The sequence below is a fragment of the Pseudophryne corroboree genome, chromosome 10 (assembly GCF_028390025.1).
Source record: "Pseudophryne corroboree isolate aPseCor3 chromosome 10, aPseCor3.hap2, whole genome shotgun sequence".
Lineage (NCBI taxonomy): Eukaryota > Metazoa > Chordata > Amphibia > Anura > Myobatrachidae > Pseudophryne > Pseudophryne corroboree.
The window spans coordinates 296,241,679-296,254,429 of NC_086453.1; the positions used below are offsets into that span (position 1 = coordinate 296,241,679).

Here is a 12,751-nt window from a genome sequence, read left to right on the forward strand (position 1 = left end):
GACTATTGATGTATCAGGAACAGCAATTGGGTCCTGTGTCATCGGTCCAGAGTGAACGGATGTATGGTATGAATGTTGGCTCATACAGAACGTGTCTGTTCAGACTTTGTGTATTATAGTGGTGTAGTTTAAATCCAGTGTTGAGTGAGATTTCAAGTCTAATCAAATACATACATTTGTAATTGCAAGCCATCATTGTACACACACATGCTTTATACACCAAAGGTGTCATAAGAATTCCAGCCGGTGTGTGACTATAGTTTCCTCTGTGCAGAAGCAAATGTACTTGTGCTGAGTGCTACAGACCTTGTAGCCACCCATCTCTTGCTATCGTTGTAACTCATCAGGGCTCTTGAGTATTGAAGTTATTTATAATATGCCACCCATGAACCACATGCAATGGAAGCAGCCAATTACCTGTCTCTTTCCAATAGGCACTGATGTGGCCCAGGGCACTTTGTGAAATGAGATAAATGCTGGCAAGGGACATCTTTAGGCATGCCCCGTCACGTTGCGAGTTCCTATTGCACTTCATCGATGAAACGCCTTTCCGGCCACAGTCCAGGCAGTGTCATAGAATGTTCCACCCAAATAAATGACATTTATTTAAGGAGAAAAATCAAAATAAAACGAATCCTGAAATGGGTGGTTCTGGCATGCTAGGAACTAGGTTCTCCTAGACCCCTAGGCGCGCCGCTCAGATTTGCAAATGGTGTCTTCCGGGAGAACACTGTAAGCCAGAACCTTCATCCGCACTAGGCTGACCATCCAGACACCAACTCCACGATAGCGCACTCTAGGAACTAGTGACTTCACTGATGCAGCGGTAATGTGCGCATGCCGAGCTTATAAGGTGACTGCTTTCATTGTTAGATGGCCACCCTGTATGAGTTACCTCCATTTGTATTGCTCTGTATTAAAAGCAAAACAACTTACTACCCTGCATCTATTCACGTGCTGCTCCTCTGCTCCCTTCCAGCTCCCTCAATGCCAACTGCGTCTTACAGTTCTCCTCCCGCGGCATCCGACCTGGTCTCACAACGATGGTAGCGCGACATCTAGACAAGAACACAATGGGTTACATACAGTGGCGCTGGGGAATCCAGTCCGCCATGAGCACCAGTATTGTCCGGGACACACAAAGCAGCCACTTCACTATGGCGTTACAGGTGAGGCACGCTTACATATTAGTTGTGGGGGGGGGAGGGGAGGGCAATCTATGAGAATATAAGTGGTATGAAAAAGAAGTAAATGTGTTTATGTATTTACTAGAATTGTAGCAGAGCAAAGTCCTGTGAGGGCCTTTATTTTCCCAGATATATATTCGTAAAACACTTCCACAGCTGGCAGCACTCCAGGGTCTTCAAATGTGATTTAAGCTTCGCAGCCAATGCTGGTGTTGTCTGACGTTTCAGTTTTAATTATGCAACTTTCATAAGTATTTTCTAATTAGAACTGAAACATTGGACAATCCCAGCCTAGGCTGTGAAACTTTAATCACTGTCAAAACCCTGGATTGCCACCAGTTGTGGAAGTGTTGGGCATTGTGCCGGAACTGCAGTTTTATGGATGATTAAAGCAGTTAGTTGTATACAATGGACATTTCACAATTGGCCTAATATCACTTTCAAGGTTTGTTTTCTTTTATGGGTCTAGTCCACCAACCTTATAAGCTGACACTTAATTCATCACGCCCACTACATATGGGAGTAACATTGGAAGGGAATTTGGGTTTATTATGGGGTGGTCAGTTATGTAAATGATTATTTTCATTCATTCTTAGAAAATCTCCTGTGTCCAAATATGTACATGAAATTTCTGTTTAGGGTCAAGGTCATTTAATATAAAATGCAGCTCAATGTACACATTAAATGATCATTGTCGTCTTGCTGGGACTCTGAGTCTGCTGAATCATATAGTCATTACAAAATTATAGGCTTATAGATTTTACATGAGTAAATTATTTTCTAATTATTTATGCTAAGACAGAAAAGATTCTGCAGAAATACTGTGTCTCGGATTTTGTGCAATATCCGTAGCTATCTACAAGCGGACAGGAAACAGAAGAGACTTTTATTCCGCTCTGAGTTTTGTCTTTCAAAGCTGGTTCCACTCCACTTAAGTTAAATTTGAAAGACCGAGTATAATTAAAATCCAAATCACTATAACCATTATATGAATGTTTTATGCTGTTCAATTATACTCTTTAATAAATGTGCATTTTATTATTCCTTTTGGGCAGTTTTGGCTGATGCATAGCTTTTTGCAGAACTATAAATATAGAAGTGCGCTACATTAAAAATACTAATGTAAGGGATTCTTGTAGGCTCCCGTCGGAGGCTTCTGTATATTGTTCCACTGCTAAATGGATTCCATCTATAGGCTACTTTAGAGGAATGAGCCACTGACTGCTAAGTGAGGCAATCAGCATTGTCCCATTATAGACACTGCTCATTCCGTCATGTTGCGCTAACGCATTTCGCAATAACTGGGGGTCATTTTGAATCATGCAGTGAATGCACATAGCTGCACAATCAGTGCTGCTTATAAACACATCCTTAAGTATTGTTCTTCCTTGCATCTGACTAAAGTGGTATTTAATCTCCTTCCCAGCTGGCTTGCTCATACAGTTAAAATTTCAATTAAGAAAAAAAAAAAAACCCCAGAAAGACGCGTAGGGGCTTTGTAGCTGAAGGAAGGTTTTATTAGATTGCTTTTCCCTTTAAACCCCTCAATTCATACAATAAAACACGGCAGGTTGTAGATAACAAAGCAATTAGCAGACTTAGCTCTGGGTACACGAATCTGACGTGAGACGTTGGTTTGCTCCCATTGTTAGTGCGTCATTTTTCGGGAGCTTTTTAAGATGTCACCCTTTTGTCTTCTCTTGTCGTAGAGCAGCCTATAGTATTTCAGTCATGGTCGGATTTACATGTAGCCCTGGAAGCGATGGACCGTCAGTGCCTTTTCCTTTATCACAAATGTCTTTTCTATTTACAGCTCTCTCTAGTTTAAAGGAAACCTAATTTCCAAATGATCTGTCAGAGCGATGTTAGCTTAATAGCCCTTATATAGACAGCGTGCCCTGCCAAGAGATTGCTTACACCCACACATAGGGGGAGCTTCAGTTGAGCGGGAGGTGCAGCGATGCGAGCTGTGCGTATGTAGCTGGTAATTACGGAAGGTAAACTTTGCTTGTTTTTTTTTGCTTTCACTTCTATGGGGTGCGAGCAAATAAACAGGATTTTCACCATCCGCATAATCTCTCGGCAAATTAAATGCCCCTTAGAGTGATGCCGTTGTTTTTTATTACTGAGTTAATCATACATGTCAATGATCTTCTCTATATAAGATCTTTCAAGTAAGAGCTAATGTGGGCCAAAAACATAGCCGTCCTCATTAAATGTAATGAAAGCTTCTATGAGCGTGTTTCTTGTATTGTGCACTACACTACATTCATTCCCTCTAACACTAACATGTTCACAGTAACCCCCAATGCACACTTTTGGCTAAGCTCCACCCACTTCTGTGTAAGCACCGCCCTATTCCATTTAATCCCCCGCTCCTTGCGTGGTCTGCGCATCAGGACAGTTTGGGGATATGAACAGGGGTTAGTGTCTAAGACCCAACAAGTTCTTGCTTGTGGTGCAAAGGTAATTAGGGAACTACTATTTTATAACTACTTTGTAATACTGCTATTATTTGCTGGAGTTATTTTAAACAATTTAGTAGTGCAATGTAAATCCAGATGGCGTGTTATGTTTTATCAGCTCGGAATCCCCCATTCCTTTATGATGCTCAGCTACCAGCACAAATTCCAAGACGAAGATCAGACCCGACTGAAAGGATCTATTAAGTAAGTAGCAAAGCGGAACCTGTAGCTCTCTTGCAAGTTACACTCCATAGCTTTGTGAGAAATGGACCACGACTTGACTATGGGAGCCACTTGTGTACTTCTTCTTCATCTAAACGTCCAGATGTTTCTGCAAGCTGTTCCATTTCCTGTGCTGGTGGTCCTCTAAGTGGGGTGCGATGGGGGGGAGGCACTTTTTATGGCATCATGTTAAATGTTGGCTAAGCCTCCATCATAAATTAGAGATCCAGAAAGGTAGGGATTACGGCAACCAATTACAAATGTAGCATAGTGTGTGCGAGTGCTAGGGTTGGTATTGGTAAGTGCATTTGTAGAGCACTAATGTGTAGCTAGGCTTAGAGATTTTTACATTCATCTGGGTTTCCATAAAACAACTAAAACAATTCAATAATTTTAGGCTTTTATGTGTATGGCAACACAAAAGGTCCATAGTATCATATGAATTAGGAGTAGGGCAGTCTTTGCCATTAGAGAAAAGGTACGAGTGGTTACACTAAATCACAGAATGAGTGACAGACTATAACTTAGTGTGTCATAGTGGAGTAGCATAACTGTACAGCAGCGTATTTGTGAAACAGTCAGATGCAGCTTCTCTGTATTTGTGATGGTATGAAAGTGCGGCACTTACGCTGTGATGATGCAGCCGTATGCTATAATCTCACAGGATGTTGCTGCGGAAGTGGTTGCACCATTACCTGATTTTTCTTTATTTATTTTTTATTTTATTTTTTTTGGGGGGGGGTGACACCCTTGATTAGGACAGGGGTGGTCGGTTCAAAGAAACTGTTCCAAGGCTCGTCCACAGACATATCGGGGCGGCCCTGCAGCACATCCGATGCAGGTATATCTTGTAGATACTGTATATCAGCCTGTCTGGCTGTGTGTAACCGTTCCATACGCCAGCCACAGGAACGGCGGACAATGACGTCACAGCTGTGATGTCTGGCCAGACATATCGATCAGCCGATTGGTAAGTGTGTATGCTTACCAAATCGGCTGCTCTGTCGGCAGATCCGTCGGCATAGTGTACACCCAACCTAACTCTGCAGATATAGTTCCTGTGTCGTACTCCTAAGACCCCAATGTCAGGCACATAACTGCCTGGTTACCTGGTCTCGTCTCCTGAGTAAGAGTGGCTTATTCACATTGTGTTAAAATTCTGGCTGCCAGCCGTCGGCTCGTTACTCCTCCAGCGCTCCAGTGGTAAAAATAGCCACGATAAAACCTGTACAATGTATTTGATTTGGTTTTGACGTTATCCAAGAATAATCAAACTGTAACTCGATACAGTTGATCTAATTCAAATCTCTGACATTGTACATAAAACTAGAATATATTTCTATCCCATCTGCGTTACATAGTCACTTGTATATAGAATATGTAGCTTCTCCCTCTTGGCATCTCCTGTGCCATACATATATGAGATGTTATGTAACATTATTGTCAAATCCCCGTATCTGTGACGAGTGTGCGTGACATCCGGGGATAAGTCCTTGCGCGCAGTGTGCTATGAAGCTGCTCATTTAATCACTCTGTGTCAAGACTGTAAAAATGGGAATAGAAGGTTTTTTTGTTTTTTTTTCTTCCTCCTTTCTGAAGCTTTCTAGCCCTGTGTATCGGTCGATGCGCTGACAGTGAATTATGAGCCTATTGCAATCCAATTAGGATTAACCCTGTGGTGCTCCACTAGTAATGGTCTGATTATTTCTCTCCCTTGCAATTGATTCATGTGTTGTATAATCCCCTCAATGTCAGCGGTGTGAGAAGTGAAGTCGGGAGCTGGGCACCGCAAGGGACCGTGCTAATCGATTCAGCGGACTTCTAAGAGGTTCTAAGGGAACGGGGCGCATTTACGTTGGATTGCTCATCCCAAAAGGCAAAAGCGTTTAATTGATTACGGTCCTGCAGATTGTCTGGATGTCATTTGCAGGACGGAGATGTCTCTCTTAGTGAGGCTTGCATGTCCTCCAGAGATAGCTACACTAAGTCAGTGCAAGATAACATATCCCCCCTAATACCAGAACCAGTAACACTCGTCTTTATTCTAGGGCAGGCTCCTTCGGGGCCCTGGTGGAGTATGGTGCTGAGAGGAAGATCTCCAGGCACAGCGTATTAGGAGCCACAGTCAGTGTCGGAGTGCCTCAGGGGGTGTCTTTAAAAGTCAAGTAAGTGATGATCAACTTTTGGCTGTTCTAGATTTCAGATTTTAAGTGCCTGTATATACTCCCATAGATAAACAAGACTTCGAACGAGCCCCAAAAAAATAATGCATTTATATCAACAGCGAATTAGAAGAAACCGTTGGATTTTGCGGCAAGAGAGAAATGTAAATAATAAGGTATAAACTGTGTTCTCTTCCAGGAATTAGTCTAGCTTTTGTCATCCTGTTGCGAAGTCTGCTGGCAGAGCATTCACTGCTGTGCCATTGTTGTGTTTGTCCCATAATGCACTCTGCTTCTCATAAAGCCCTCCCTCACAATATGCTGAATGGTGTGGGCGTGGCCTAGAAGCATTATTGAGAGTGTGGTAGGTGTGGAATGTTTGACATGGGGCAGATACTGTGTAAGGTGAAAGGGTAGTTCATCACAATCCACAATGTATGCTCACTGTATATTCAAAGGTCATGTAGCATATATCTACCGTTGTAATAGAAACAATGTTTTAGGTAATTGTGTCTTTATGGTAATGCTGTTAAATATAATAAAAGCATTGTGTTTACTTCCCCCAAACTCATTCTAGAAGTGATAGCGGATTTGGAGCTTCATTAACAAGGTTGTAATAGGCATGAAGACAATTAAGCCACTATTATATTTATAGATGTGGTCTGGCACACTCTAAGGCCGGGCTTACATTGCGCGTCTGGTGTGCAGTTACCTTATTATGTTTTTGTGTGCCTATTTACCGTATCACTCCTCCACTGCTCCAGTGGCCTGTAGTCGAAAGCCCGTTTGTGCTTTGCTTTCCCTCTCCTACTGCAGTTCATATAATTGTTCTCATCAAATTTGTGGTGTTTAAACGCAGATGTTTGGCTAGTGATGCCATGGCATATTCGAAGGGAAAATAACCCCAATAAAAAATAACTGACATGCTAAGCTTTGCTGTACGAGATTTTTTTTGCCCCATGCCAGAGCAGTAGGAAGTGTCTTCTACTATTTCTGATGGAGAGGAAGAAAAATGTTTCACTTTAACCTGTTTCGGCCCAGGTTGGTAGTTTTCTACCCAGCACTTCAATATTTTATCATTATATCGAGAGAGAAAAATTACACCAGATTTTTCTTAATTGGGTCAATATTAGCCATCCTACAAAAAATCCCGAAAAATGGGTAGAAAACTACCCACCTGGGCCAAAATGGGTTAAGAAAAGCAATATTTAAAAAAAACTTGCCTTGTAAAGGAGTAGTACGGATACGTCTCATTTTTCCTGTATTAGCAGTTTGTTTTAAACATGTAGATCTGCTGAGTTCACTTGGTCTCTGACTGCACCACCATGTGGACAGTATATGTAACAAAATTCAAACTGTCCAAGAAGCATAATATAGCACCCTTGCTTACTAGTACATGTAAACCACCACTTCTTATGTATACTGTTGCCTTATTTTTAAAAATCGTACACACACACACACACATACAGTTGGGCAAAAAAGTATTTGGACAGCCACCGACTGTGCAAGTTGAACCACTTAAAAAGATGAGAGAGCTCTGTAATTTCCATCATAGGAACACTTCAACTGTGAGAGACAGAATCTGAAGAAAAAAAACAGGAAATCACATTGTATGATTTTTAAACAATTTACTTGTATATTCTTGTGGAAAATAAATATTTGGACACCTACCAAGCAGTAAGATTTCTGGCTCTCACAGACCTGTTACTTCTTCTTTAAGAAGCTCTTCTATCCTCCACTCATCATTACCTGTATTAATGGCACCTGTTTGAACTGGATATCTGTATAAAAGACCTGTATACACCCTCAAACAGTCAGACTGCTACCTCTCCACCATGGCCAAGACCAGAGAGCTGTCTAAGGACACCAGGGACAAAATTGTAGAGCTGCACAAGGCTGGGATGAGCTACTCAACAATAAACAAGCAGCTTGGTGTGAAGAGATCAACTGTTGGCGCAATTATTAAAAAAATGGAAGAAATACAAGATCACTGACAATCTCCCTCGACCTGGGGCTCCATGCAAGATCTCACCTCGTGGGGTATCAATGATCTTGAGAACGGTGAGGAATCAGCCCAGAACTACACGGGGGGACCTGGTCAATGATCTCAAGATAGCTGGGACCACAGTCACAAAGGTTACCATTAGTAACACACTACGTCGTCATGGATTGAAATCCTGCAGCGTCCGAAAGGTACCCCTACTTAAGCCAGCACATGTCCAGGCCTGTCTAAAGTTTGCCAGTAACCATCTGGATGATCCAGAGGAGGATTGGGAGAATGTAATGTGGTCAGATGAATGCAAAATCAAACTTTTTGGTATAAACTCCACTCGCTGTGTTTGGAGGGAGAAGAATGATGAATGGCATCCCAAGAACACCATACCCACTGTGAAGCATGGGGGTGGAAACATCATGCTTTGGGGCTGCTTTTCTGCAAAGGGGACAGGACGACTGATCCGTATTAAGGAGAGGATGAATTGGGCCATGTATCGTGAGATTTTGGGCAAAAACCTCCTTCTCTCAGTAAGAGCATTGAAGATGGATCGTGGCTGGGTCTTCCAGCATGACAATGACCCCAAACACACCGCCCGGGCAACTAAGGAGTGGCTCCGTAAGAAGCATTTCAAGGTCCTGGAGGCGCCTAGCCAGTCTCCATACCTCAACCCAATAGGAAATCCGTGTTGCCCGGCGACAGCCCCAAAACATGACAGATCTAAAGAAGATCTGCAAGGAAGAGTGGGCCAAAATACCTGCTACAGTGTGTGCAAACCTGGTCAAGAACTACAGGAAACGTTTGACCTCTGTAATTGCCAATCGAGGTTATTATTACAAGGCTAAACTTTTTGATTGTCCAAATATTTATTTTCCGCAGGAATATACAAATAAATTGTTTAAAAATCATACAATGTGTCTCTCACAGTTGAAGTGTACCTATGATGGAAATTACAGACCTCTCACCTCTTTTTAAGTGGGTCAACTTGCACAATCGGTGACTGTCCAAATACTTTTTTGCCCCACTGTATATATGCGTGTGTGTCTATATATATATATATATATATATATATATATATATATATATATGTTGAGTCTCCCATATCCAAATATTCCGAAATATGGAATATTCTGAAATACAGAATTTTTTGAGAGAGAGTGAGATAGTGAAACTTTTGATTTTTGATGTCTCAATGTACATAAACTTTGTTTAATACACAGTTATTAAAAATATTGTATTAAATGACCTTCAGGCTGTGTGTATAAGGAGTATATGAAACAGAAATGAATTATGTGTTTGTACACAAACTTTGTTTAATGCACAAAGATATCAAAAATATTGGCTAAAATTACCTTCAGGCTGTGAGTATAAGGTGTATATGAAACATAAATTCATTCTGTGCTTAGACTTAGGTCCCATCACCATGATATGTCATTATGGTATGCAATTATTCCAAAATACGGAAAAATCTGATATCCAAAATACTTCTGGTCCCAAGCATTTTGGATATGGGATACTCAACCTGTGTGTGTGTGTGTGTGTGTGTGTGTGTGTGTGTGTGTGTGTGTGTGTGTGTATATATATATATATATATATATATATATACCCACATATATATAGGAATGTAGAGACCGGCACTCTCTCCAAGTGATGATAAATACCCAGGTGCCTCCAGAACTGGTCTCCCGACCATGTATAGACAGAGGATGACAGTGGCACTCTCAGGATTTGGAAAATAAATACAGGACACGGCGGTCACTGTTTCACATATCAACGTTTCGATAATTTAATATATCGTCATCAGGATAAAAGACAAGACAAAATACACACATTTAAATACCCACTCACCCCACCTCGTGCATCCAGGTCATCGCCGCGGGCGCCGGGTCCTCTGACGACACCCATCGCGCCGCGCACTTCCTGTGCACCCGGCAGCTCGTGCGGTGACCTAGCAACCAATATAAACAAATGTGATGTCACTGTGCGCCGTAGAAACATAACACAACACTGACGGTCCGGAACTTCTATTGACGGAATCGGGTCAAAACTGGCAGCAGTTAGCATAGATCTGAGATCACCAATACATACAGAGCAAATGTAGACATAGTTTGCAACACAAATAGTGAATGAAGCCAATGTGGCTAGCGGGATCAGATCTAATCTAAAAACTGCAACCATGCTGTTTTTCAATAAATAGTCTGAATATATACAGGCAATTGCGTACGTGGAGTAACAGATTATATAAGAGCATACAATGCCACACAACCAATAATAATAGTGTGAAATAAATCAAACCATATTAAGTAAAGCCATCAAGAAATGAATGCATATCTTCTACAAAAAGTAATCTGTAAAAAGCATCTCAAAGAAAACAGTTGAGGGGGAAATGTTCATTCAAGCCTTTGGGGGCAATGGTATTCAAACGGTGTATCCACCGTGTTTCTTGCTGTAAGAGCGCTTTGCCTCTATCAAAACCTCTCAAACGTTTGGGTTCAGATTCAATGATTTTGTACCTGAGTGTTGCCAATCCATGATTTAGTAATTTAAAGTGTCTGGCCACCGGTTGGTTTGATCCACCTTTGCCACCTTCTAGTGCATTTCGTATGGAAGACCTGTGGAGCGCCATGCGCTCCTAAAACTGCCTTGTGGTCTTCCCCACATAGAGGAGACCACATGGACAGCGAATAATATACACTACATAGGTGCTACTATTATTATTATTATTATTACATTTTATTTATAGGGCGCCACAAGTGTTTCGCAGCGCCGTACAAAGGACAGTACAGGGAGACAAAACTTAGCATAACAGTAAATAAATAACAAAAATGGAGTGCAGGTAACAAAGAGCAACACAATTCTCAAAACATAATACAGCTTAGATGTAAGTAGCGAAGGAGTAATCATTGTACTACTTGGGGCTGGCGGCCATAGATAGAGATGAGCCTTTACCAGCAGGAGAGAAAGCAGGTAAAGATGGTCGCTGAGTGAAATGTGTCAAGAAGAGGGTTTAGACAAGAGGAAAGAGGGCCCTGCTCTGAAGAGCTAATAATCTAGTGGGGAGGGGCAACAGACAGATGACATGAGGTGCAAGCAGGTAAGCCTGATGGTGGTATGCGAGCAAAGCAGAGATGTCCAAGGCATGGGGCAGGGGGATGGAGGAGCAGCCTAAGGACTAGGTTATGCATTGGAGGGGTACGCTTTGATGAATAGGTGGGTTTTCAATGCCCGTTTGAAGCTTTGCAAGGTCGGGGAGAGTCTAATGGAGCGGGGGAGCGCATTCCAATGAAGGGGTGCAGCACGGGCAAAATCCTGAACTCGTGCATGGGAAGCAGTGACCAAGGCAGAGGAGAGGCGACGGTCATCAGCCGACCGTAGTGGGCGGGAGGGAGTATGAAGGGAGAGGAGGTTGGAGATGTAGGGAGCAGTGGAATTAGAGATGGCCTTGTATGTGAGGGTGAGGAGTTTGAAGAGGATTCTGTAGGGGAATGGGAGCCAGTGTAGATTTTGTTGAAGGGGAGTGGCAGAAGTGGTGCAGCGGGAGAGGAAGATGAGCCTAGCTGCAGAGTTGAGGACAGATTGGAGGGGAGCGATGTGGGAGCAAGTGAGGCCAGTGAGGAGCACATTGCAGTAGTCAAGTCGTGAGATGACCAGTGAGTGGATGATTAGTTTAGTTGCACTCTGGGAGAGAAATGGCCTGATGCGAGCAATGTTGCGTAGCTGGAACCGACAAGATTGCGCCAGAGCTTGGATGTAGGGTGCAAAGGAGAGGGAAGAGTCAAGAGTGACGCCCAGGCAGCGGAGTTGGGGAACGGGAAAGATGATAGTGTTGTCAACAGTGATAGAGATGTTTGTAGGGGGTGTTGCTCTGGCTGGGGGAAAAGATAATAAGTTCAGTTTTATCCATGTTGAGCTTCAGAGAGCGCTCAGACATCCAGGAGGAGATGGCAGAGAGGCAGCTGGAGACCTGAGAGAGGACAGAGGGGGACAGATCAGGAGAGGAGAGGTAGAGTTGTGTGTCATCAGCATAGAGGTGGTGTTGAAGGCCAAAGGAGTTAATGAGCGCACCCAGGGAAGAGGTGTAGAGGGAGAACAGAAGGGGGCCTAGGACAGAACCCTGAGGGACACCAACAGGAAGGATGGAAGGGTGTGAGGTGGTTCCGGAGGCAGACACAGAGAAGGAGCGGTTAGTGAGGTATGAGGTAAACCAGTCAAGGACGGTGCTAGAGAGGCCAACATTTTGGAGTGTGCGGAGGAGGAGAGGGTGATCCACGGTGTCAAAGGCAGCAGAGAGGTCCAGAAGGATGAGCAAAGAGAAGTGGCCCTTGGATTTGGCCGAAAGCAGGTCACTGGTGACTTTCACCAGGGCAGTCTCGGTGGAGTGGAGTGGGCGAAAGCCAGATTGTAGTGGATCAAGGATGGAGTGGTCAGAGAGGTAGCTTGTGAGACGGCTGTAGACCAGTCGTTCAAGTAGTTTGGAGGCGAAAGGGAGAAGAGAGATGGGGCGGTAGCTAGTGAGTGATGAAGGGTCGAGGTTGGCTTTTTTGAGAATAGGGGACACCAGAGCATGTTTGAATGGTGAGGGAAAGATGCCAGTAGAGAGCGATAGGTTAAAGAGGTGAGCAAGGTGGGAGCATGCAGAGGGGGGGAGGGAGCGGAGAAGATGGGAGGGGAGGGGGTCCAAGTGGCAGGTTGTGGGGGGAGAGGATAAGATGAGGGAGTGGA

The 12,751-nt window shown here is 43.3% G+C and overlaps 1 protein-coding gene across 1 annotated transcript in view; it reads left to right on the forward strand.

Moving 5' to 3' along the window:
- Positions 1-12,751, forward strand: part of DNAJC11 (DnaJ heat shock protein family (Hsp40) member C11) — a 298,464-nt gene that overhangs the window by 242,851 nt on the left and 42,862 nt on the right. Inside the window, exons 8-10 of the mRNA XM_063943394.1 lie at positions 980-1,169; positions 3,771-3,856; positions 5,923-6,039. Of these exons, the coding sequence (XP_063799464.1) occupies positions 980-1,169; positions 3,771-3,856; positions 5,923-6,039 (393 nt within the window). The remainder of the gene's footprint in view (positions 1-979; positions 1,170-3,770; positions 3,857-5,922; positions 6,040-12,751) is intronic.